Source organism: Puma concolor, chromosome D3, assembly GCF_028749965.1.
Source record: "Puma concolor isolate L17-30 chromosome D3, mPumCon1.1.hap2, whole genome shotgun sequence".
Lineage (NCBI taxonomy): Eukaryota > Metazoa > Chordata > Mammalia > Carnivora > Felidae > Puma > Puma concolor.
Window position 1 is genome coordinate 7,660,631 of NC_141678.1, and position 24,271 is coordinate 7,684,901.

The 24,271-nt window shown below is 46.7% G+C and overlaps 1 protein-coding gene across 5 annotated transcripts in view; it reads right to left on the reverse strand.

Annotated features, from left to right (window-relative positions):
• CFAP251 (cilia and flagella associated protein 251) overlaps positions 1 to 23,737 on the reverse strand; it is a 69,060-nt gene extending 45,323 nt beyond the window's left edge. For all 5 annotated transcript variants that reach the window (XM_086681607.1, XM_025933215.2, XM_086681608.1 and 2 more), the window contains exons 1-8: positions 23,585 to 23,737; positions 22,047 to 22,663; positions 20,979 to 21,362; positions 15,985 to 16,125; positions 13,859 to 13,968; positions 6,341 to 6,452; positions 6,003 to 6,083; positions 478 to 555 (exon numbers count right to left, since the gene is read on the reverse strand). In XM_086681607.1, the coding sequence (XP_086537733.1) occupies positions 478 to 555; positions 6,003 to 6,083; positions 6,341 to 6,452; positions 13,859 to 13,968; positions 15,985 to 16,125; positions 20,979 to 21,362; positions 22,047 to 22,643 (1,503 nt within the window). In that variant the 5' untranslated portion in view covers positions 22,644 to 22,663; positions 23,585 to 23,737. The remainder of the gene's footprint in view (positions 1 to 477; positions 556 to 6,002; positions 6,084 to 6,340; positions 6,453 to 13,858; positions 13,969 to 15,984; positions 16,126 to 20,978; positions 21,363 to 22,046; positions 22,664 to 23,584) is intronic.
• Between the last annotated feature and the right edge of the window lie 534 nt (positions 23,738 to 24,271).

Sequence of the window (24,271 nt, forward strand, 5' to 3'; positions counted from 1 at the left end):
TGAATATTTGACTCATTACTTTAAAAAATTAAATGAGGGGCGCCTGGGTGGCTCAGTCGGTTGGGCGTCCGACTTCAGCTCAGGTCGTGATCTCGTGGTTCGTGGGTTCGAGCCCCGCATCAGGCTCTGTGCTGACAGCTCAGAGCCTGGAGCCTGTTTCGGATTCTGTGTCTCCCTCTCTCTGCCCCTTCTCCGCTCATGCTCTGTCTCTGTCTCTCAAAGATGAATAAACGTTAAAAAAAAAAAAATTAAAAAAAAAATAAATTAAATTAAATTTAAATTATCTGCTTCTGACTTAATACACTAATTTCCAGTGGGGCTAAAATAAAAACTGTAATTACATAAAAAAACATTTCAATACATATTTATTGCTTCCTAAGTAGACACTATATTGTTACATTACCAATATATCTGTACTCAGAGAATGAACACATACTTGTCCCCATATTTAAGACAAACAAAAATATTTCTACTTACCCACAAATAATATATTGCCTGTGTTTTACTATTGCTCACCAATTCTTTATTATTTGTTGGATTAAAAATAAGGTAGTTCTGAAATATAAAGCATGGAAATATATTACATTACAATAAATTTTCTGTTTCTCTCTGGCTAAACTAACTGTTAAAATTAAATAATATTTTTATTATAATAAATAGCTGGATAGGAATATAAAACAGAAAAGACATGGCATTTTGTAAACAATAGGAATATAATCTAAACATCGAGTGTTAAAATTAATGGTCTCAAATTGAAAGGGCGGGCCTACACCAGCCGACTCCATCTTGTTCTGTGTCCTTCACCTTGACCACACCTCCTCCCCTTGAGTAACCCCCCCTCACCTGCCTAACAGGACTCGGACCCTTCCCCAGGACCCTTCCCCAGCCAATCGGCTGAGGCCACAGCCATTACCTCACCAACTGCCCCTAGGCCCCAATAAAACCTTTGTCCTTTTGAAACTCGCTCTCTTTCCCTGGTATCTCACCGCTGCCTCGGTGCAGGTAGGGGATTGAGCTCGAGCCAGCTCAAATAAAGGCTCTTTGCTTTTGCATCGGACTCGGCTCCCTGGTGGTCTTTGGGGATCACGAATTCTGGGCATGACAAAATGTGTTCCCTTTCTCATTTAGTCTTATTTATTATAACTCATCATCTGTAAATTGGAACGAGCAAAAGTCGAACAATATTCACTAATAACCTTTACTCTGTGTCCTTTTGGACAAAAACTGCTGCATACACATTTCTAAATTTGACAAGGCCACAAGGTAACTTGGAATGAATGCCAAATACTGGAAGGAGTTTCTGATTCCTGCCAAGGCAGCGAATAGCACGGGTTGCCTGGCTCTCTTCCCAAAGAGCCCTGCAGCAACTATGGAAGCGAGGAAACCATGAAATGCAGGAACTAAATCAAACAGCAACAACACGGCAGAGATCCCCCGGGAGACTTAGGCACATGTCCTGCCAGGGTATGTATGTGGAGGGGGGAGGGGCTGGCTGCAACCTGGGGTGAAGGGCTGCAGCCGGTAGCCCTGGAAAACAGGTTCCAGAAACACATCTTAGGGGCACCTGAGCGGGTGGCTCAGTCCGTTGAGCGTCCGACTTCGGCTCAGGTCACGATCTTGCAGTCCTTGAGTTCAAGCCCCACGTTGGGCTCTGTGCTGACAGCTCAGAGCCTGGAGCCTGCTTTGGATTCTGTCTCCCTCTCTGTCTGCCCTTCCCCCCTCACTCTCTCTCTCTCTCTCTCTCTCTCTCTCTCTCTCTCTCTCTCTTTCTCTCTCTCTTAAAAATAAACATTAAAAAAATTTTAATATATTTTTTAAAAATTACAAAAAACAAAAAAAAAGCCAACTGTTGAAAACTAACAGAAAATCAAAAAAGCATCCAGAGTGGGGCAGGAGGGGAAGGAAAGACACATAACTTTCAAAAGAAGGAACAATAAGATTGATAGCTGACTTCTCAATAGAAATGGTGTAAGTCTGAAGACAGTGGAATAATATCCTGAAAGTATTGAAAGAAGATAACTACCAACCTAAAATCCTATAGTTAGGGAGAACAACCTTCAAAAACAAAGATAATTACCAGAAGAAACGGAAGCATATATCCCTACAAAGACTCGTGCATGAAAGTTCATGCAGCTTTGTTTTCAACAGCCAGAGATAGAAAACAATGCAAATGTCTTTCAACAGTGAATAGATAAACAAATTGTGTCATATCCACTCAATACACGACTACCATTCAGCATTAACTCAATAAAGGACACAAAGAATAATATAAAGGAATAAACATGTAACAACATGGATGAATCTCAAAAATTAAATTGAGTGAAAGAAGCCAGAGTCCTCCACAAAGAGTCCATTCCTGTACAATTCTAGGGTATGGAAACTAATAAAACATTAATAAACAGGAGGATAGATGTTGGGAGACAGGTGGAGGGGGAGTTTAAGTTTATTTCCATGCCAATGGGAAGTCACTGAAAGATTTTAAGAGAGGGATATAATTTGTTTGGCTTAAGAACTACTGCTCTGGGGGCGCCTGGATGGCTCAGTGGGCTAAGTGTCCGGCTTTGGCTCAGGTCATGATCTCAGGGTTGGTGAGTTCAAGCCCCTCATCAGGCTCTGTGTTGACAGCTCAGAGCCCGGAGCCTGCTTCAGATTCTGTATCTCCCTCTCTCTGCCCCTTCCCCGCTCGTGCTCTGTCTCTGTCTCTCAAAAACAAGTAAATGGTAAAGAAAAGAAAAGAAAAGAAAAGAAAAATAAAAACTGCCTGCTCTGGCTGCCACAGGAAGGCTGGTAGGAGTGTATCAAAACCGAACCCAGATCAGATGGGAAGATGTTGTAGTCATGCAGGTGGATGTGATGGCTGTAGAAACAGAGAAGGGAGGCAGGATTTCGGGATGTACCTGGGGGGTACACAGTACTTAAAAGCCATGGCAATGGATGAGAACAGCCAGGAAGAAGATGTAGCAAGAGGAGGAGCTCCCACAACTAAACCCTGATGACCGCCAACACGTAGAAGGTAGGCAGTGAACGAGGAAGAGCCCACAGAAGAGCCTGGGAAAGAAGGCCAGTGAGAGAGCCGGAAATGCCCACAGGCAGGGATGCACCTGAGGACTTAATAGTGCTCATCTGACCTGGAAGTACCAGCAACTGTGATAAGGACAGTTTCGGTAGATCCGTGGGTGGGCGGAAGACAGATGAAAAACACCAAAATCTTCATCAACTGTACGATAAATGAGCTGTATTGTACTCAAATGAGGAGAAACTACACAGCAGTGAGAACTGATGAATTACAGCTCAATAATCAACATGGATGAATCTCAGAAACAAGGCGGAGAGAATGAAGCAGTTATGAACTCCAAATATGTACAGATTAAAACAGGTGAAACAAAATAGGATAGTACGGAGGGCTACGTACATTGCTGGGGAAAAGTGTAAAGGCAAGCAAGGGAATGTGTAACACAAAACCTGGGACACTGGTTAAGTTGGGAAGCAACGCTGGAGATGAGATTGGGGAAGGGGGACAAAGGGACTCAGGGTTTGGATGATGTCCTCTTACTTGACCCATCAGTGAGCACACAGGTACATTTCGTTCTCTTCCTTAAAATGTACACATTTTACACGGACACCTTATTTAGCAATGAAAACATAAAGAGACCAAATGTTTGGGGCACAAAAAAGATGAAGGAAGAAAGCAAGTGCGGACAGTCATTCTCAGACGTTTTACTGTGAAGAGGCGCAGCGGGCGAGAGCTGGAGGGACATGAACCGTCAGAGGCGGCTTCTTCTCCAAAGAAGAGTGACACTGAAGCCCGTGTGTTTGTGGAGGGGGTAACCACCCAGCAGAGGGAGAGCTGATCACTGCAGGTGAGGGCCGCGTGAGTGGGGAGGGATCCAGTGCACCCGGATCTCAAGCAGAGAGAGGGATAAGAGAAGGTGGTAGGTTGAAGGCAGGTTGTAGGCCTGGGGGTGAGAGCAGGCCAGTGTTTGTATCCAATGGCTCTCAGTTTCTCAATGAAAAATGAGAGAAACCATCAGCTGAGAGTAAAGAGAAAGGACCAAAGAGGAAGGAGGAGACGATGTGAGACTGTTGTCTCTAGAAACCAAAAAGACAGCCTACTAGAATGGCCAGGCAGTGCTGAGAGCTCCCTCCACATTTGTGACTCGATGCCAAGTAAAAGGAATCGGCTTAGTTGGGTGGTTCTCTCCAGCCACGTCCAGCCTGCTCAGTCAGGACGCAGAGCAGGCTGTCGGGGGAGTCCATCCAGGCCTAGGGCTATCTGCAATGCTGTCCGATAGCACTTTACCTTAAGATGGAGACGTTCGATAATCTGCGCCGTCGAAAGCGGCAGCCACCAGCCACATGTGGCTAATGAGTACTTGGAATGTAGTGACACTGAGGAAATGAATTTGTAGTTTTCTTTCATTTCATTTGACTTAAACTTAAGTAGCCGCATGTATTCAGCAAAGTTTCAGGACACAAAATAAGCTGAGTTTCTATACACAGGACTAGCAATGAGGAATCCGAGAAGGAGATTAAGAAAATAAATGGATCCACGGGGGCGCCCGGCGGGGGCTCAGTCAGCTGAGCATCCAACTTCAGCTCTGGTCACAATCTCCCGGTTCGTGGGTTCAAACCCCACATCAGGCTCTGTGCCGACAGCTCAGAGCCTCGAGCCTGCTTCGGGTTCTGTGTCTCACTCTCTCTCTGCCCCTCCCCTGCTCATGCTCTACCTCTCAAAAATAAATAAACATTAAAAAAAATTTTTTTTTAAAGAAAAAGAAAATGGACCCACTTACAATAGCATAAAAATACTTCGGAATAAATTGAGGTGAAAGATTTGTACACTGCAAACTATAAAACACTGCTGAAGGAAATTCAAGAAGACATAAGTAAATGGAAACACATCTCGTGCCCGTGGATTGTTCTGAGAACAGTAACTACCCAAAGCGATCTACAGATTCCTTGCAGTCTCTATCAAAATCTCAGAGGCATTTTTTGCCCCAAGTGAGAAACCCACATAGGGGTGGCAGCTACCCTATCAGCTCAGCTTAGAAAACATGTAAAGAAGTTTTTTCACATAAGGGAAGGGAAACAAAAATAATATAAAAACAGGGAGGGGGAAAAACCAGAAGAGGCTCGTAACTATGGAGAACAAACTGAGGGTTGCTGGAAGGGGTGTGGGAGGGGGGATGGGCTGAATGGGGAAGGGGCATTAAGGAACCTACTCCTGAAATCATTGTTGCACTATATGCTACATGCTAACTAATTTGGATGTAAATTTTTAAAAATAAAAAAATAAAAAATAAATTTTAAAAAAAGGAAGTTTTTTCCAGGGAAGCGGAGGAAAGTTGGGGGGTTGGGCAGAAGGAGAGAAATGGACATAAGGCTGCGGTATGGTGTGTGCCTGGCTGAGCCTAGTCACCCAGACCCTCTGACTGGGTTCCAGGTCCTGCAAGCCAGGTAGGCGGCTTACACAGTGTCTGGTGCATAGTAGGCCCTCAGCAAGCGTGCAATGAATGAAGGATGCAATATGAGTAAGACAATGCAGCACAGCAGGGTAAACTTTGTGGGTGCCCTTGGCAAGTCACTTCAAGCAAACCGAGATTAATAACAACTCCTGGATATGAAGAGCAGCTAAGAGCATGCCTCTAGAGTAAGAATGGCTGCTAGCTGGTGACTTCAGACAAATTATCTAACAATAGTAGCATTCCACAGGCGTTACTAAAGTAACAACTCTGACGCAGCATGTTTGCATGGATTGTATTCTGACGCAGCATGTTTGCATGGATTGTATGTAAAGAACTTGGCAGAATCTGGCACGTAACAAGTGCTCAGAAAAATACTGCCACTAGCCTCAAAAATAAAAGGAGATCATGAAGATGAAAGTGTTTTGTTTTGTTTCTTTACGACCTCTAGTGCACTGTAACAAAAGTAGTAAAACAGAAAGTAGGTTTTGACCTGGGCTCAGCTGCGGGCAGAGCTTTACAGACTTCAATTGAGCTCACCTGAAACCCATACTCTTTGGGAAGGTCAAGAGTACACGCTGGCGTTTCCACTGCTAACGTCCACCTCCAGATGCAAACTTTCTGTAACAGCAGATAGAGGAGAATGAGAAAGTTCCTGAAGGCTGCTGAAGTACTCCACACCTCCCGTGGTAACCCTGTAACTTCGGTGAACTGAGGACGGCACTGTGAGCCGAGCCACAGGCAGAGAGCCCCTGACAAGGGGCCACGGAGTCCGGTCACGAGAGCATCACACACGCCGTGTGGCCTGAGCAGAGCTGCCCACCGGGACGCACGACAGGCCAGCCAGCCCGCCAAGGCCGACCCGAAGGGCCTTGTACCTGGATTTCAGCATCTGAGATGGTTGCCAGGTACTTGGCGTCCCGGGTGATGGCTATGGCCCCGATGCCGTTGCCTTCTGGGCAGCTGTCAAATATCGTGTGCACAGGAATGCTGCAAAACAGGACCGGGGAACGAGCATTTGCTGAGGTCTGCCATGCTTCCCAGACGGACTCATTTCAAAAGCATAACAGCTATGGAGAAACGAAATGTGGTCCAGGCATACAATGGACGGTGACTCGGCCCTAAAAAGGCCTGGTGCACTGACGCAAGTGTACCATGAGTGAGCCCCAAAAGCATCCTGCGACGTGCGAGAAGCCGGTCACAAAGACCATATATTGTATGAGTCCATTAATATGAAATGTCCACAATTAGAAAATCCATAGGGACAGAAAGCAGATCGGTGGCTGCTGGGGCGTGGGGAGGGGGGAACGGGCTTCCCTTTGTTGGGGGATGGAAATATTTTGGAGCCAGATACAGGTGGTGGTAGCACAACACTGTAAATGTGCTAAGTGCCAGTGGATTGCACACTTAAAATTTTTTTTAATGTTTGTTTATTTTTGAGAGAGAGAGAGAGAGAGAGACAGAGAGTGAGCGAAGGAGGGGCAGAGAGAGAGGGAGACACAGAATCCGAAGCAGGCTCCAGGCTCTGAGCTGTCAGCACAGAGCCTGACACGGGGCTCAAACTCATAAGCTGTGAGATCATGACCTGAGCTGAAGTCAGACGCTTAACTGACTGCGCCACCCAGGCGCCCCTGGATTTGCACTTTAAAATGGTTAATTTTAGGTGTGCCTAAGTGACTCAGTTGAGCATTCAACTCTTGATTTTGGCTCAAGTCATGATCCTAGGGTTGTGGGATCAAGCCCCGTATCGGGCTCCGAGCTGAGCATGGAGCCTGCTCAAGATTCTCTCTCTCTCTCTCTCTCTCTCTCTCTCTCTCTCTCTCTCTCTCTGCCCCTCCCCCCGCATGTGCATTCTCTCTCTAAAATAATAAAAAATGACAAAATAAAATGGCTAATTTTACATTATGTGAATTTTACCTCAAGTAAAAAAAATGAAGAAATAAAACTAACTCATCATCACGTAAATGTGCTATTTGCTGTTTTCATGAAGTTATTGAGCGCTGATTCTGTGCCAGGCACAAAGGATGAAAATATGGGGAAAGATGCCTGTGACAATCCCAGGCTCCCAGGAAAACGCGTGTCCTCCTACCTAAGTGGGAATGTAAATCAGCAAGCTTTTGGGATGGCAGTTTCACCACATCTATCAAAATTTTAAATGTATATGCACTAGGACCCAACAATTTCCCTGCTATGGCTTTTTCCCAGAAAAATAATAGCAAAAGTAAACAGAGATAAATATACACTCATGTTCACTGTGGCATGGCTTTAATGGCAAAAAAAAAAAAAAAAAAAAAAAAAAAAAAAAAAAAATCTGGAAACAACACCAATATCCATGGATGTAGAAATTGTTTAAAAATATTATGACAGGTGGGGCAGGGGGCGCCTGGGTGACTCAGTCGGTTAAGCTTCTGACTCTTGATTTTGGCTCCGGTCATGATCTCACTCTACATGAGCTAGAGCCCTGCATCGGGCTCTGCACTGACAGTGCGGAGCCTGCCTGGGATTCTCTCTCTCTGCTTCTCTGCCCTTCCCCTGCTCGTGCTCTCTCTCTCTCTCTCTCTCTCTCTTTCAAAATAAGTAAATAAATAAAATACAAAAATAAAATAAATTAAAAAGTATATTATGACATAACCGCATAATGAAAAACTATGCTACTTTTAAAAAGAATGAGGTAGGGGCACCTGGGTGGCGCAGTCGGTTAAGCGTCCGACTTCAGCCAGGTCACGATCTCGCGGTCCGTGAGTTCGAGCCCCGTGTCAGGCTCTGGGCTGATGGCTCAGAGCCTGGGGCCCGTTTCCGATTCTGTGTCTCCCTCTCTCTCTGACCCTCCCCTGTTCATGCTCTGTCTCTCTCTGTCCCAAAAATAAATAAACGTTGGAAAAAAAAATTTTTTAAAAATAAAAATAAAAAGAATGAGGCAGATGTGGGAAGGTGTCCAGGTTTTGCAAGAAAAAAAAAAAAAAAGCTAATTGTGAAACAGCATACGGAGCATCATCCTAAGTGAGGGAGGGAGAGTGTGCGTGCATTTATGTGCACAGAAAAGTCTGGAGGAATGGACTCCCAACTACACACGGGTGACTCTGAAGGTGTGTTTGGGTGAGGAGGGACTTCGTCTGTTTTTCCTCACTCACTTCTGCCATGTGTCACTGGCAAGACCGCAGAAGTGTAGGCAGCAGGCAAAGGCCTGTCACAAGCGGAATTTAATTAGATACTTAAATATGAGAGAGAGCCAAAGAAATGTAGGAGACAGCAGAAGCAAGGATGGGAGTGATGTAAGTGAGGGGCAGTCAGGGCTGGGGGGGGTCCCTGACTTGCCCTAGAGGTGAAGAGCAGGTGGTAGGGACAGGGACTAATGGTTCCCCATTGTTTTTCATTATAGAGCCCTTGTCACCCAACTGGCTGGGACCAAGTGTCTGCCCCGGCTGAGGACCTGGCCGCTTCCCTGTCACTCAAGATTTCCTCATCCTGGGAAGTACCCCCCAAATTCACTTGGGAGGCAGTCCTGTTATTACTACAAATGGCACGGCGATGCCCTTAGTGGGGAAAAGCGTCTTGTCCCTGTGGATATTCAGAATTCAACCTAGGGACGATGATGTTGGTCGGGCCTGTACCACAAACGTATCGGTGGTAAGAGAGTTTGGTCATTTTGTTTAGGAATGGGTGATGTTTAGGAGAACTTAACATCTCAGAGTCTCTGATGGATTAGATTTGTGATTCTAATTTAAGGTCTGTAGTTGATTTAGACTTACGATTTCAAATTCAAATCGCACTGGGTTTATAAACAATATTAGACTACTTATGGGAACTTAAAATTTGCCACAGTTATGTCTAATTTATTAGACTTATAAGAATTACTTAAGTACGGGTGAAGGGTTTATTTTTTAGTCAGACTACTAAAGAACTTAAAGATAAAACCAAATATATTCAATTTCTAAGTGCAGTTTAAAAATGCTTAAAAGGAGTTAATAATCAAATTTGTGAGTGGGGCCAAACATTAATCAAAACCCCCTTAAAGGCAGTTGCAAAAATGTGCTAGATTTATAAAAGGAGTAAGATGTATAAGTTGAGCAAAAGGCTTAAGGAAAAACTGTGGTTTTTAGTTTATAACTTTAATAAAGTGAACATTAACCCTAAAACCAAATAATCTTTTCTGGGCCCCAAAGTCATCATTTCCTATATCATAAACTCATATCGACATACTGAATTGCTAAGCACAGATGCACTTTACTTTGTAACTGGGAGAAAATATCGCTGCCAGAGCCGCCCCCAGTCTGGTGGGGGAGACAGCTTTGCAAGCAAGAGAGAAGCAAAGAATAAACACTGTCTAAGGGGCCAGCGGTGCCTGGGGAAGGGGAGCCGTGAGCAACGGCTTCAGAGAAGAGACAGCCACGAGGGGCCCCCCTCCTACCTGCGGACTCTCTCTCACGGGTTATAATAACGCTCCCTCGTGTGTTAAGGCAGATGTCCCAGTACTTGCAGCTCAAAGGATGTGACAGCCAGTCATACAGACGGGGAATTTCACTTTCTGGGGGACCTGTTCCCATGGCTATGAAATCAAGGTGCGTATTCCCTGTGACACAGGCTGGGCCGGCAATGGCCGGCCTCTGAATGGTTTTAAGCAGGCGAGAAACACAATCAGATTCTGTGTTTGGGAAAAGATCACACTCAAAATGCTATGGAGCCAGGGCACCTGGGTGGCTCAGTTGGTTGAGCATCTGACTCTTGATTTTGGCTCGGATATGACCCCAGGGTCGTGGGATTGAGCCCCACATCAGGCTCCATACTGAGCTTAGAGCCTGCTTAAGACTCTCTCTCTCTCTTTCTTTCTCTCTCTCTCTCCCTCTGCCATTCTCCCCAGCTCATGCTCTCTCTTTAAAAAAAAAAAAAAAAAAAAAGGAGGAGGTGCCCGGGAGGCTCAGTGGGTTAAGCATCTGACTCTTGACTTTGGCTCGGTCATGATCTTGCGGTTCATGAGTTCAAGCCCCGTGTCAGACTCTGTGCTGACAGCGCAGAGTCTGCTTGGGATTCTGTCTTCTCATTTTCTGCCCCTCCCCCACTTGTGTTTGCTCTCTCTCTCTCAAAATAAATAAACTTTTTTTAAAAAGGGGAAAAAAAGGGGTGCCTGGGTGGCTCAGTCAGTTAAGCGTCCGACTTCGGCTCAGGTCATGATCTCACAGCTCGTGAGTTCGAGCCCCGCGTCGGGCTCTGTGCTGACAGCTCAGAGCCTGGAGCCTGCTTCACATTCTGTGTCTCCCTCTCTCTCTGCCCCTTCCCTGCTCATGCTGTGTCTCTCTCTGTCTCAAAAATAAATAAACATTAAAAAAAAATAAAAAAATAAATAAATAAAATAAAAAAAAATAAAAAAGGAAAAAAAATGCCGTGGAGAAAAACCACATGATGATACATGATGATATCCGTATATGTGTATTTAAGACAATGGCAAATGTTCTGGAAGGAAACACACCAAACTGACTACCTCTAAGAAGAGGACTAAGATTGGAGATGTAGCCAAAGGAGATGTTAGCTTTCAATTAAAATGATTTTTAGGGGGGTGCCTGGGTGGCTCAGTTGGGTGTCTGACTTCAGCTCAGATCATGATCTCGTCGTTCGTGAGTTTGAGCCCCGCATCGGGCTGTGTGCTGACAGCTCAGAGCCTGGAGCCTGCTTCAGATTCTGTGTCTCCCTCTCTCTCCTCCACTCCTCCACTCCACTCCTCCTCCACTCATGCTCTGTCTCTGTCTCTGTCTCTCTCTCTCTCTCAAAAATAAATAAACATTAAAAAAATGTTTTTTTTAATAAAATGATTTTTAAGAGTGCCAGGGTAGCTCAGTCACTGGCTGTGTCTGACTCTTGATTTTGGCTCAGGTCATGACCTCATGGTTCATGAGCTCCAGCCTCGCATTGGGCTCTGTGCTGACAGTGTGGAGCCTGCTTGAGATTCTCTTGCTCTTTCTCCTTCTGCCCCTCCCCTGCTCACTCTCTCTCTAAAAAATAAATAAATAACCATCTAAGAAATATAAATGAAGTGATTTTTAAAAATCAACAGGTGAACAAATAAGCAAAACTGGTATATCCATGCAACAGAATCTTGAGCAGCTAGAAAAAGAAAGGAAGCATTGGGTCAAGCTACCACACGGCAGAACTTTGGAAACACGCTGAGAGAGAGAAGGCAGATGCAAAAAGCCACAGACAAGTCCACTGACACGAACTAGCAACAGGCAAATCTATGGAGACAGGAGGCAGATCAGGGGCTGTTGGGAGGGAGAAGGGGGAGCTCACTGGCACAGAGTTTCTGTTTGCGGGGGGTGATGAAAATGTTCTGGAAATGGTGGTGATGGGTGCATAACACTGTGAATGCAATTAATGTCACTGAATTATACATTTAAAAATCATTAGGATGGTCAATGTTATGTTATGTATTTTTACTACAATAAGACAAAATCAGTGTCCCGGAGGCTGGACTGCAGAGTGAAGCTGGAGAGGAGGAGGCTGGCCGGGCCAGAGAGGGTGGGCAGGGGCACCGGGGGAAGAGATACAACAGGGCTTGGGGACATTTTAGCAGGAGATACCCAGGGGATATCCAGGTGGAATGTTCTCCGGCAGCTTCCTCATCAGTGAAAACAGGAAGTATTGAGGTGGTTATTTTTTAAAATTTTTTTTTTCAACGTTTATTTATTTATTTGGGACAGAGAGAGACAGAGCATGAACGGGGGAGGGGCAGAGAGAGAGGGAGACACAGAATCGGAAACAGACTCCAGGCTCTGAGCCATCAGCCCAGAGCCTGACGCGGGGCTCGAACTCACGGACCGCGAGATCATGACCTGACTGAAGTCGGACGCTTAACCGACTGCGCCACCCAGGCGCCCCGAGGTGGTTATTTTTTAATGCTTATTCATTTTTGAGAGAGAGAGGTAGTGGGGGAAGTTCAGAGAGAGGGGGGGACAGAGGATCTGAAGGGGGCTCTGCGTTGGGAGCAGACAGCCCGACGCGAGGCTCGAACTCACAAATCCTGAGATCATGACATGAGCCGAAGTCAGACGCTTATCTGACGGAGCCACCCAGGTGCCCCAATATTGAGGTGGCATTGAGATGAAGACAGTGTGGTTTCAAGTCCCAGGTCTGCTGCTTCCTGGTTGGGGAACAATACCAAAGCATCCTCAGGCCGTGGCCAAGGAAAGGCCAGAGGAAGTGAGACTCAGAAGAGTCTGAGAAGGAAGAGGCAGTAAGTCAGATGAGAACCAGAGGACGTGGTATCAGAGAAGCCAAGGAAATGAAGAGTGTCAAATGCCACTGAGATGTCCAGTAAGATGAGGACCAGGGTTGAGTAACATGGCCCTATCCAGGTCACCAGTCACCTGGGGACCTGTGTCTTAGAAGATCCAATATAACTTTCCAGAACACTCCAGAGCATTAAACACACCTTCTTCCTAATCTAGCCCAACTGGACTCGTCCACTCCCAACCAGAGCTTTACAATCTTGTCAACTAATCCCGCACTGCTCTCTGCCTCTAGGACCAGGAATTAAGAAAGAAAACTCACGTATAAGCATCCGTCATGGGCCAGGTACCGTGCTCTACTGGCCTCTATGACAGTCCTGTAAGGTAAGTGTAGTGGGTTGAAGGGCCCCCTTCAAAAGTCATGTCCACCCAGAACCTCAGAATGTGAGCGTTATGTGGGATAGGGTCTTAGCAGGGGTAGTTTGTTAAGATGAAGTCCTACTGGATTAGGATGAACCCTAAATTCAATGACTGCTGAACTCACAGAAGAGAAGACACAAAGAGATACACCGGGGAAAATGCCATGTGAAGACAGAGGCAGAGACTAGAGGGATCAGTCTACCAGCCAAGGACTGCCAAGGGCTGCCAGCCACCACCAGCAGCTGGGAGACAGGCCTGGAACAGATTCTCCTTCGGAGGCCCAGAAGGGACCACCCTTGCAGGCACCCTGGTTTCAGACTTCCAGCCTCATGAACTGTGAGGGAGTAACTTGCTGTTATTTTAGGCCCCTCAGTGTGTGGTAATTTCTTAGAGCATCCCAAGAAAACTAAAACAGTAGGTATGATTAGCCTCTTCCTTTTGCAGGTGGGGAAGGTCACTTCACTTCTCTGGGCCTCCAAGCTGGGTTTGTGTGAGTTAACCTCCCTCAGCCCCGTCTACTCTGGGACACCGCCAAACCAAGTTTCTGGGCCTCGGGAGCCAAGAATCGTAAACGGGAAATTCACCAAGGTAATGTCACTCAAGGCAACAAGATGGCCAGCCTCCCCCAGGTCCCCTAGCCCCTCACCCTGCATCCCATCACTGGTTTCTGCACGCCCAGGCCGGATTGCTCGTCCGTCCTGCCCACAGTGGCAGACACAGGACACTAAGTAGGAGAAAGCATGGTGGCACCAAGCCTACCCTGTGAAGGAGTCCCATATAATTATCAGGCAGTTGGGCCCTTTGTCGGCCGTGGCAATCCACCGCCTATCTTCACTGATGCAGAGGCAGGAGATCACATTGGGGTGGCCCTGCAGAAATGGAGAGAAAATGTTTTGAAACCTCAAGGACACGGCCCAGGCTTGGCACTGGTAGGAGTGACTGGGGCCCCAGAGAGAACGGAGCTCCCCTTCCAGGTTCATCTGGCTGAAAATTCCATGCCCACTGGCTTTCCCTGGCATTTCTCCATAGCCAGTGGTGTTCAAATTTGCTCCCCCTCGAAACACCTGGATAAGCCCCACTGCCCACAAGAACAGGGGTGTCCTACAGGTATAGGCATGTCCCCCACTCTGAACCCAGGTTGAGAATAAATGTTGGGGTTCTGCCTAGTCCCCTAGAAGCTCCCTGCCGGCCTCATTGCCCTAAAACAGTGTCCACATCAGGTCACTGAGCAGCTCTGGAGCAAAAGGTTCCTCACTGGTCTATCTGCTTTCATTCCCAGCCCCCTATAATCCTTTCCCAGTAACTCAGGAATCTTCTGGAAACACAGAAAAAACGGTAGTGCTCCCTGCCAGGAAATAGCCTATTTCCACCCTTCTTCATTTTCCCTCGCTCACTCTGCACCAGCCATACTGGCCTCCTTTCTGGGCCCCACGCACAGGCCTGCAAACAGTCTAGAATGCTCCTCCCCAACCTGTCCCTGGTTGATTCATTTTCATCAGTCAGATCTCGGCATGAAGGGCATGTCTGCATTCCCAGGCAACCCAATCTGAGGTCCGGCTCTCACTCTTGACCTCTCCCCTATAGCATTCCCACATTTCCTTTGGAGTGCTTGTTATAACTCATAGTTACGTATTTACGAGACTATAAGCTCCATGAGGTGGGGGGGACTGGATCTGTTTTGTTCATGACTACAGACCCAGAATCTGCAACAGATGTTATGAGAAATATCTGTGAAATGAATGAATGAATGAATGAATGAATGGTCAAGGTCTTTCCCAGCCAGCTCACTCTGACCTGCCTGGCATTGTCCCCATTTCTCAGCCCCTCTGCCCACTCTTGCCTCTTCCTGACTCTGCAGACACCAGCTCTCCCTTCTCCCTGTGCCATTACCACTGTGTGCAGTCCCACACACTCAACTGAGCTCCGCAGAGTGGTGCTGGCTGGTTTCGTGTGTATTCCTGGCCTTCTAGAGAGCAACTTTTTCCAGCTGCACCCACATGGCTTGGATCCCTGGCACAATGGACTATGGGAAAATCCTTTGTGATGTTTTTGACCTAGGTATTGATTAAAGAAGGTCCTTATTAAAATATATGTCCATTGAAAAGGGTAACATGGAACTGTTCATCGGGTTAACGAGTGGAAAGTCAGAGAAGTCCAAGAAAGGAGGACATTTGGTCAGGTAAATGATGAAAATGTCAGGAACAGAGGAAGCAGAGTGGTGTGGGGAAGGCAGGCATGTGGGACACTTGGGGAGGCACAGAGGGCGCTGAAAACAAATAAAGGTGTTCAAGGCGGGGGGGGGGGGGGGGACAGGATAGGACAAAACCAACCTACTCAATACTTTCAAGTCAGGGGACCTGGATTCAAGACCTGGCTTCATGTGCAGGCTCAGGCAAGTCAGTTAACCTGCTCTGAGCCTTTGTTTTTTCTTCTGTACAATGGGAATATTAACACCCACTTCTCAGCATGATTGTAAGGATCAACGAATGCCCTTTTAAACCTGCAAAGGGTTAAAATCCCTGCTGAAGCCTTTTGTGTTCCCCCCGGATGTGTGGAGACAACATGATCTATCCTGACCACATTTTTAGGGAAATGCAGGAAAAAAAAATACAAATGCTTTAAATTCTTGTTGCTATAAAATTAAAATCAATTGCTATTTGTTAATTGATTCTGATTAGGATCAGACAGACAGTGAGTAATAAAATGGGTTTCTAAAGACAAGATTTGCTATAGTTCAGAAGAGAGGTAGGAAAACACGATGGTGATATAATGAAGTCAGCCCTTGCAACAAAAAACAAAATGCTGTAGTCTAGTGAAAAACAACCTCTTTTACTTGTGGTAAAAACAAAACAAAACGAAAAACAAAAACCGAAAACCTTGCGTACCTGAAGATGGTGCTGATTATTATTGAAAACGTTGTAGATGACCGCGGTGTGAGCACAGACATACAGAAGAACTCTCTGGTTTTCATCTCGAATATAGTAAACAGGAAGAGAACTGTTCCAGCCGAAAGACCAGGTCAAGGTCTGGAAGACAAAGGTAAAACCAGCAAGACACTAAGTGTGCCGAGGCCAGAGCTAGGATGCTAGGCGCTCCTGGCACAGTCTCTGGAGGAGAAAGATTTCACATCATCAGTCCAAAGAGGAGAAATCACTTCAAGAAAGTCCTCAGCCACGTGCTACAGTGTGGATGACCCTTGAAGCCATGACTCTGAAAGAGGCCAGACACACAGGTCCGCAGAGTGTGTGACTCCATCCACAGAGACAGAAGGTAGATGAGCGGCTGCGGGGCAGCTGGAAGAGGGGGTGGGGAGTGACTGCTAAGGGGGATGGATTTCTCTTGGGGGGGATGAAAACGTTCTGGAATTGCATAGTGGTAATGGTTGCACACCCTTGTGAACAGGCTAAAGACCAATGAACTGTACACTTAAAAGGTAAATTCTGGGGTGCCTGAGTGGCTCAGTCGGTTAAGCGTCCGACTCTTGGTTTCGGCTCAAGTCACGATCTCACAGCTCGTGGGTTTGAGCGCTGATGGTGCAAAGCCTGCTTGGGATTCTCTCTCTCTCTAACCCTACCCTGCTTGCTCTCTCTCTCAAAATAAATAAAAAAACTTAACAAAAAATACTTGAGGGTAAATTTCATGAGGATGTAGAGGAATCGGAACCATGGTGCACTCCTGGTGGGAACGTGAAATGGTGCAGCTGCTACGGACACACCAAGGGGACTCCTCAAAAACTTGAAAACAGAATTACCACATAATGCAGCAATCACACTTCTGGGCACGCACCTAAAAGAACTGAAAGCAGGGTCTCAAAGAGACATTCATACACCCAGGTTCATAGCAGCATCTTTCACAAAAGCCAAAAGGTAGGGCACCTGGGTGGCTCAGTTGGTTAAGCAACCGACTTTGGCTCAGGTCATGATCTCATGGTCTGTGAGTTCGAGCCCCATCGGGCCATGTGCTGACAGCTCAGAACCTGGAGCCTGCTTCAGATTCTGTGTCTCCCTCTCTCTCTCTGCCCCTCCCTGGCTTGTACTCTGTCTCTCTCTCTCTCAAAACTAAGTAAACATTAAAAAAAAAAAAAAAAAAGCCAAGCCACCCAAGTGTCCATTGACAGATGAACGGACAAACAAAATGTGAATATTATTCAGTCTTCAAAAGGAACGAGTTTCTGACACACTCTACGACATGGATGAACCTTGAGGACACCGTGTAAGTGAAATCCACCAGTCACACCAAGACAAATACTGTAGGATTCCACTTACATGAGGTCCCTAGAGGAGGAGTCAGAGCCACAGAGACAGAAAGTAGAATGGCGATTACCAGGGGCTGGGCTGGGGAATGGGGAGTTGTTGTCCAATGGGTAGCGAGTTTCAGTTTTGCAAGATGAGCTCCAGGCACTGGTTGCACCTCAGTGTGAAAGTACTTACTACTACACTGTATACTTAAAAATGGTTAAGATGGGGGGCTCAGTGGATTAAGCAGCTGACTCTTGATTTCGGCTCAGGCCGTGGTCTTACCATTCGTGAGTTTGAGCCCCGTGTCAGGCTCTGCGTGGACAGTGTGGAGCCTGCTTGGGATTCTCTCTCTCCCTCTCTCTCTCTCTGCCCTTCCCCCGCTCACTTGCTCTGTCTCTCTCTTGCTCTCTCTCCCTCTCTCAAAATAAATAAATAAACATTAAAAAAATAACAACAACAGATCAATATCGGCTCATCAACTGTGACAAATGTCCCATGCTAATGCAAGATATTAATGAAAGGAGAACCTAGGCATGGAGGAGGCACAAGGGAGTAGAAGGGAATTCTATTTTTCATTCGGTTTGCTATAAACCTAAACTCCTCAAAAATATAGTCCATTTAGGGGTGCCCGGTGGCTCAGTCGGTAGAGTGTGCAACTCTTGATCTCAGGGTCATGAGTTCCAGCCCCACACTGGGTGTAGAGATTACTTAAAAAAAAAAAAAAAAAAAAAAAAAAAACCAGTCCATTTAAAAAATTTGCTAACACCAGGCGCCTGGGTGGCTCAGTTGGTTAAGCATCCAACTCTTGATTTCGGCTCAGATCATGATCTCATAGTTTGTGGGATTGAGCCCCGGGTCCAGCTCTGTGCTGACAGCTCGGAGTCTTTGGGATTCTCTCTCTCTCTCTGTCTCTCTCTCTGCCCCTCCCCAGCTCACATGCGCTCTCTCAAAATAAGTAAGCTTAAAAAAAATTAACTAAGGCCAATTAATCGAATGTGGTGTTGTCTAAAGCGATGGCTAAGTGATTAGAGATTTTTAGTAACTCGTTCATTCGGTATTAACAGAACTTCCTTGTCAAGCAGTAGTCACATTAATTGAAACCACACAGTACAGTATTCATTGCATTTTGCACTCATGGTGACCAATCACGCAGATAGCCATCTCTTATGGCAATCTTTTCCTGTAAAACATGAAAACAAAACGTTATTGTCAAAACCAGATTTCACTACATTTGACAGTCACAAGATCCCCTGTCATAAATGCAGGATACCCTTCTTTCTTGGCTGGAGACAGTGTCCACGAGCCCCATGAGCCACTCCAGGCCTTTGGGATGAGGCAGGGGACCCCAAAGGAAACGGAGGGTGCCACGGGCACAGAGAGAGATTCAGAAGCACGCTCACTGAAGCACCTCTAGTGAGAACACGAAATCAGAAGGAACATAAATGGTCATCAATAATAGGGAAATGCCTGAATTTAAAATGAAGAAATGGGGGCAGGCACCTGGGTGGCTCAGTTGGTTAAGCGTTCAACTTCGGCTCAGGACATGATCTCACATTTCTTGAGTTCCAGCCTCTGTGCTGACAGCTCAGAGCCTGGAGCCTGCTTCGGATTCTGTGTCTCCCTCTCTCTCTGTCCCTCACCCAATCATGCTCTGTCTCTCTCTCTCTCTCTCTCTCAAAAATAAATAGACATTAAAAAACATTTTTTTAGGGGCACCTGGGTGGCTCAGTCGGTGGAGTGTCCGACTTCGGCTCAGGTCATGATCTCACCATTCATGAGTTCAAGCCCTGTGTCTGGCTCTGTGCTGACAGCTCGGAGCCTGGGGCCTGTTTCCGATTCTGTGTCTCCCTCTCTCCCTGCCCTTCACCCACTGTCTCTCCCTGTCTCTCAAAAATGAATAAACATTTAAAAAAATTAAAACAAATTTTTAACGAGGAAATGGATCTACATTCACTGATATAAAACAAAATCCTCCAAGATATATGAAGTAGAAAAATACTCTGCAGACATGCAGAATCTGTCACTGGTAAAGAGAACAAAAACTAATGGGTGTCATGGTGTGTGTGTGCACACACTCACGGGAGTACACAGCTAACAGGTCTGTAGATGCACAGAACAAGGTCTGGAAAGATCTACAGTTATACCAAACCGTAACAGTGGTCACCCCAGGGAACTGGGATGGGCGTGGTCAGTGTAAGAAGGGGAATCTGCTTTGTTTAATTTTTTTTTTTTTTTTAATATATGGAGCACCTAGTAATTTTAACAGAAAGGAAAAACAATACAGGAACGGGAAAAGAAAGAAGGTATACTCAAAGCGCTAAACAAGTTTGTAGAGAGAGGTCTGGTTCTGCGGTGAGCCCAAGGTTAACAGGAGACCCAAACCCCTGGCACAAAGGTCACTTGGTCTCATTAGTGATATTACATGATGTCTTATTAGCTGGCTAAATAAGACAAAAGTCTTCAAGGGCTCTAAAACTTACTTATTCTTTCTTTTGGACAGAATAATCGCAAGCTTTGACCTTGAACTCCACTGCTCAAAGTAAGCCAAATGTACAGAAAGGAGGCTGTCAGTTGTCTGCCCTTCTCGCTAGACATTTCCCATCATCCTCATCGGCATTATCACCACCACTGCCATCTAGCTATTGACGCTCAAGTGTGCCCTATATGTTCTGAACTACATTAAACGCTTTATATACATTCAGTTGCTTACAAATCTTCCAAAGGCCAGCTCTGCAGGGAAAAAAGAAAAACAGGAGATGAATCCTAGGAGGCAATTGTCAGAAGCAGATGGAGGAAGAAGGGGGAAAAAAACTTTCCTCTCCCTTCTCTTGGTAAATGATAATATTTTTATTCCTCGCAGATGGTGCCTCCCTGGAATACTGTCAGTGGCAGCAAAGGCAGATTCCTTTGGACTGCCTGGTGCTTTTCACAGTGGCTTTCACTTTTTTTCCATACCTTTCACTTTTTCTTAATTTTTTTTTAACGTTTACTTTTGAGAGAGAGAGAGAAGAAGGGCAGAGAGAGAGGGAGACACAGAATCTGAAGTAGGATCCAGGCTCCGAGCTGTCAGCACAGAGCCTGACGCGGGGCTTAGACTCACAGACCTGGAGATCGAGACCTGAGGCTTAACCGACTGAGCCACCCAGGTGCCCCAGTCCACACCCTTCACTTTCTGACCCATCTTGGTAATGGATAGTTTTAGGAGCCTGTAATGGTTTTAGGAGCTGGTAAAGCTATCAAGCAAGCTAAGGCAGAAGAGGTGAGGAGAGGGGGGAGAGGGGGAAGGAATGGAGAAGGAGGAGCACAAAGTGAGAAAACGGAGAGGGGAAGGGGAGGGGGAGGGAGGAGGAGAGATGGAGCTTGAGTCTCCCACCAAAACCAGCACCCCATGCAACAGACAAACCACGTCCGGAATTTCCTGCCTGCCGAGCAACACTATTGGACCCAGATGCGGCGTTCCTGTCCATAGTCTGTCATGCGTGTCCAGCTGGAGCGCTAAACTGAACTTTAAAACACACAAGTCTATTGTTAGTTTCAAAAGGACATTTCTGGTGGTATTTTTTTTTCCATGTGCATAAAACTCCCCTATTTCACAATGCTCTCCGAGCGTTGGAGGAAATCAAAAAGCACGTGACACTCACCAAAGGGTACACATTGGCTCTGTCATCCTTTTGAAACAAAATGTCCTCACTGGTGGCCACCAGTGAATCCTCTGGGATCTCTGTTTGGGGCTGGAATTCTTTTCCTTTTTCTTCACTTAAGTTTGATAGTCTTTTGTCTTGTATCCCTTCTCCCTTTTCTGCTTCCAAATCTGTCCCTTCTTGTCCCGATTCATCTTGGGGCATCTGGTGGATTTTCTGCCCAAGCTTGCTAGAGGGCTGTGAGTCAGGGGAACTAATCTGTAGTTCCTCAGAACTGATTTGCTCCAAATCAAGAAATCTTCGTTGTGAGCTCAAGTCTCTAAAAAGCTCATTTGTTTCTGAATGCTCTGATGCACGCTTTGACTCATCACCACTATGGGTTTTCTTAAAAAAGAAAGAAAAGAAGATTGTGATTCCAGTTACAGTATGTGCTGCCGTATTCCCTCATAAATTTTCCTTTCTATTCCTAATCAGCCAGTCAGCGTTAGCCTCACATGGGAAACATGAAGCACTTTAAAGAGGAGCCTGGGACGTTTTGTACTTAAGTGAGTCATGGGTGTGCCAGGTTTATTCCTGGCCTACCAGCAGAACCACACAGCAGAACCATTCTTCTAAGTGGCACTGGTCCTCTCCGAGGACAGACTCGGCACAGAGTCACTTCTCCTTGGACCACAGCTGAGTTCTCTTCCAGGATGAGTCTGTGGAAAGCCTCCATTACTATAATCACACTGACTCTGTTCTAAAACAAGCACACTCCAGCTAATCCCTAGCCCCTCTTTACATCAGCTCTGGTGCACACCTCCTCCAGGAAGCTTCCCCTGACCATCCTCCTAGCTGGGTTAAGTGTCCCTGTTTTTCTTGTTTTGTTTTTTAAATGTCTCCCTTGCATCTTTCAATCACTGCATTTATCATATTGTTTTATAGAGTTCAGGTCTGCCTCCTGATACTCCCTAGAATTCCTTAAGAGAATGGATTGTATCTTATTTGTATCTCCATAGCCTGGTATACAGTAAGCAGTCATTTAATGATTATGAATGAACGAATGAATGATTTACAATTACTACTTACTAGAAAAGTTCCCGACATGACTGACTGGGAATCAGTCAATGTAAGTTTCTCCAAACTGATCTTGGACTTGGTGATTTCTTGGGGCTTCACTGTGGTTTCTTCCTGTACTCCTGCAGCTACCTCCTCCCGTGCTGCTGCAGCCTTTTCCTCCGTTTTTTCTCTCACAGCCTCCTCCTTCCCACCTTCTCCCCCTTCTTCCTCTTCCTCCCCTTTCTCCTCCACTCCTTCCTCCTTCTCCCATTCTTCCTCCCCCTCCTCTCCTTTCTTCTCTTTCTCTCCCACTCCTCCCCCCTCCTCCCCCTGCTCCTCTTCCTCTTCCTCCACTCTTTCCTCCTCCTCCCAGTCCTTTCCCCCTTCCTCTCCCTTCTCCCATTTCTCCTCCACCCTGTCCTTCTCTTCCCCTTCCTCCTCTCCTTCCTCTTCCTCCTCCTGCTCCCCCTCCTCCCGAGGCTGTCTCCATACTAATATATCATCTTCCTTTAATTTCTGTGGCATACTTTCTACCTCTCTATAATATGAATTATAATCTTCTTCTTCCATTTCTGGTTCTCCATCTTCTTCTGTTTCTTCTCGTGGGTCTTCCCCTGCGTCTGACATTCCTCTTTGTGGAGTTTTCTCTAGAGAAATTTTGACCATAACAATCAGCAGTTCCCATTTTAATTTCCTGGTGCACTAACCTATCGATGAAATGTGCAATGCTGGCCCTGGTTCCTTTCCACAGCAATAAAAATAATTTCATACTCCTGGGAAAGCCTGTCCCAAATCTTCAACACATTGATCCCAGGGCCTCTCGCCTTTCTAGGAATAACTTTAGAGCCCTTTAACTCACTTTATATATATTCATATTCCCTCAGGCAGCAAAATGATAACCCCGACATTAACGACAATACTAATAATGTAAATAAGGGCAGAAGCAGTGTGCTTAGTGGTTAAAAGCCGGCTTTGCAACCGGCCTCTCCTAGCACTGAACCCTACCTGGTTCCACCACTCACTTGCTCTGTGACCTTGGGCAAGTCACTATACCCCTCAGAGTCCAAATTTGCTCACGGGCAAAATAAAAATGAGAGCCCTAAATTCTGGGGTTGAGATGCCATGTCAAATGCTCAACGCAGCTGCAGCAGAGTGGCTGAGAAAGGTGGCAACTGTTTACAAAGTTTAAACGCCTTCTAGCATAGTCTCTGGTTTATTCCTTCCGCCAAACTTGAGTGTGAGGCTCTGGGAGTTGAAGGGACTTATTCAGATCACACCGCTAGAAAGAAGCAGACCTCCCTGACGCTTGGTTCCTGCATCTCAAAAATCATTACTATGATTTCCAGCAAGGGGCCCTCAGCACGAGGCCTGCGTCCACTGCAAACTTTGCCAGCGCATCTTGATGCGCGGCTTCGGGGGAGGGGCGGAAGGAAGGTGTGGGGGCCTGTTGGGGGCACAACGCGCAGCTCAGGTCTCTCCGAGGCCGCCCCAGGCCCGGCCGGGGTGCGGCGAGCGCCCCCCGCGGGGCACCGGGCCCTCCCACGCCAGGGCCCCCGCCCCCGACTCACAGAGCGCGCCCTCCGTGGGCCTCAGTGGCCGGGCCGTCCCGCCGCCTGGACCCCTCTGTCACCTCCCCGCCTCCAGCGGCCCTGGCTTTCTGCACCGCGAGCTCCTTAGTTACCGTTGCCACGCAAGCCCCGTCCCCAAGGTAACCGCCGCCTCGGCGACGGGCCGTAAAGCGGGAGGGCTGGACGGTGGTCACGTGCCCAAGGCTCTGCCGTAAGCGGGCCGGCACGCCCCCTGGCGGTCCCCGGGGAACGGGCGCGGCCGCCACTCGGGCAGCGAAATTGGCCTTCTTCCTGGCCGTTTCTTTCCTCCTGTTCCTCCCCCAACTTTTTCCCCCAGGCGCCGAAGTCTAAAAAGCTGCAGCGGTGGATGCTTGCACTTTTGACTTTCTCAAGGCTTGACGAGATGAAGTGAAGAAGTATGAGCTGTTTGGCAAAATTCTCTTTGCCAAAAGCAAACTAAATTTCCCGGTTTCACAGACGCAGCACACAGATCTGCCCTCCACACTTTCTCTACGTGTTGTGTGCAGTGTTTTAGCTGGCTGGGATTACACGTTATATAGGTTATATGATCTTGCTGTTCTGATCACAAAATGTTTCTGCAAAACCTGCTTCGTTGAATCTACTGGGATCACTTCAAAGTGACTCTCAGAATCTCAAAGAGACAGCACACGTGGCCATCCTGAGGTT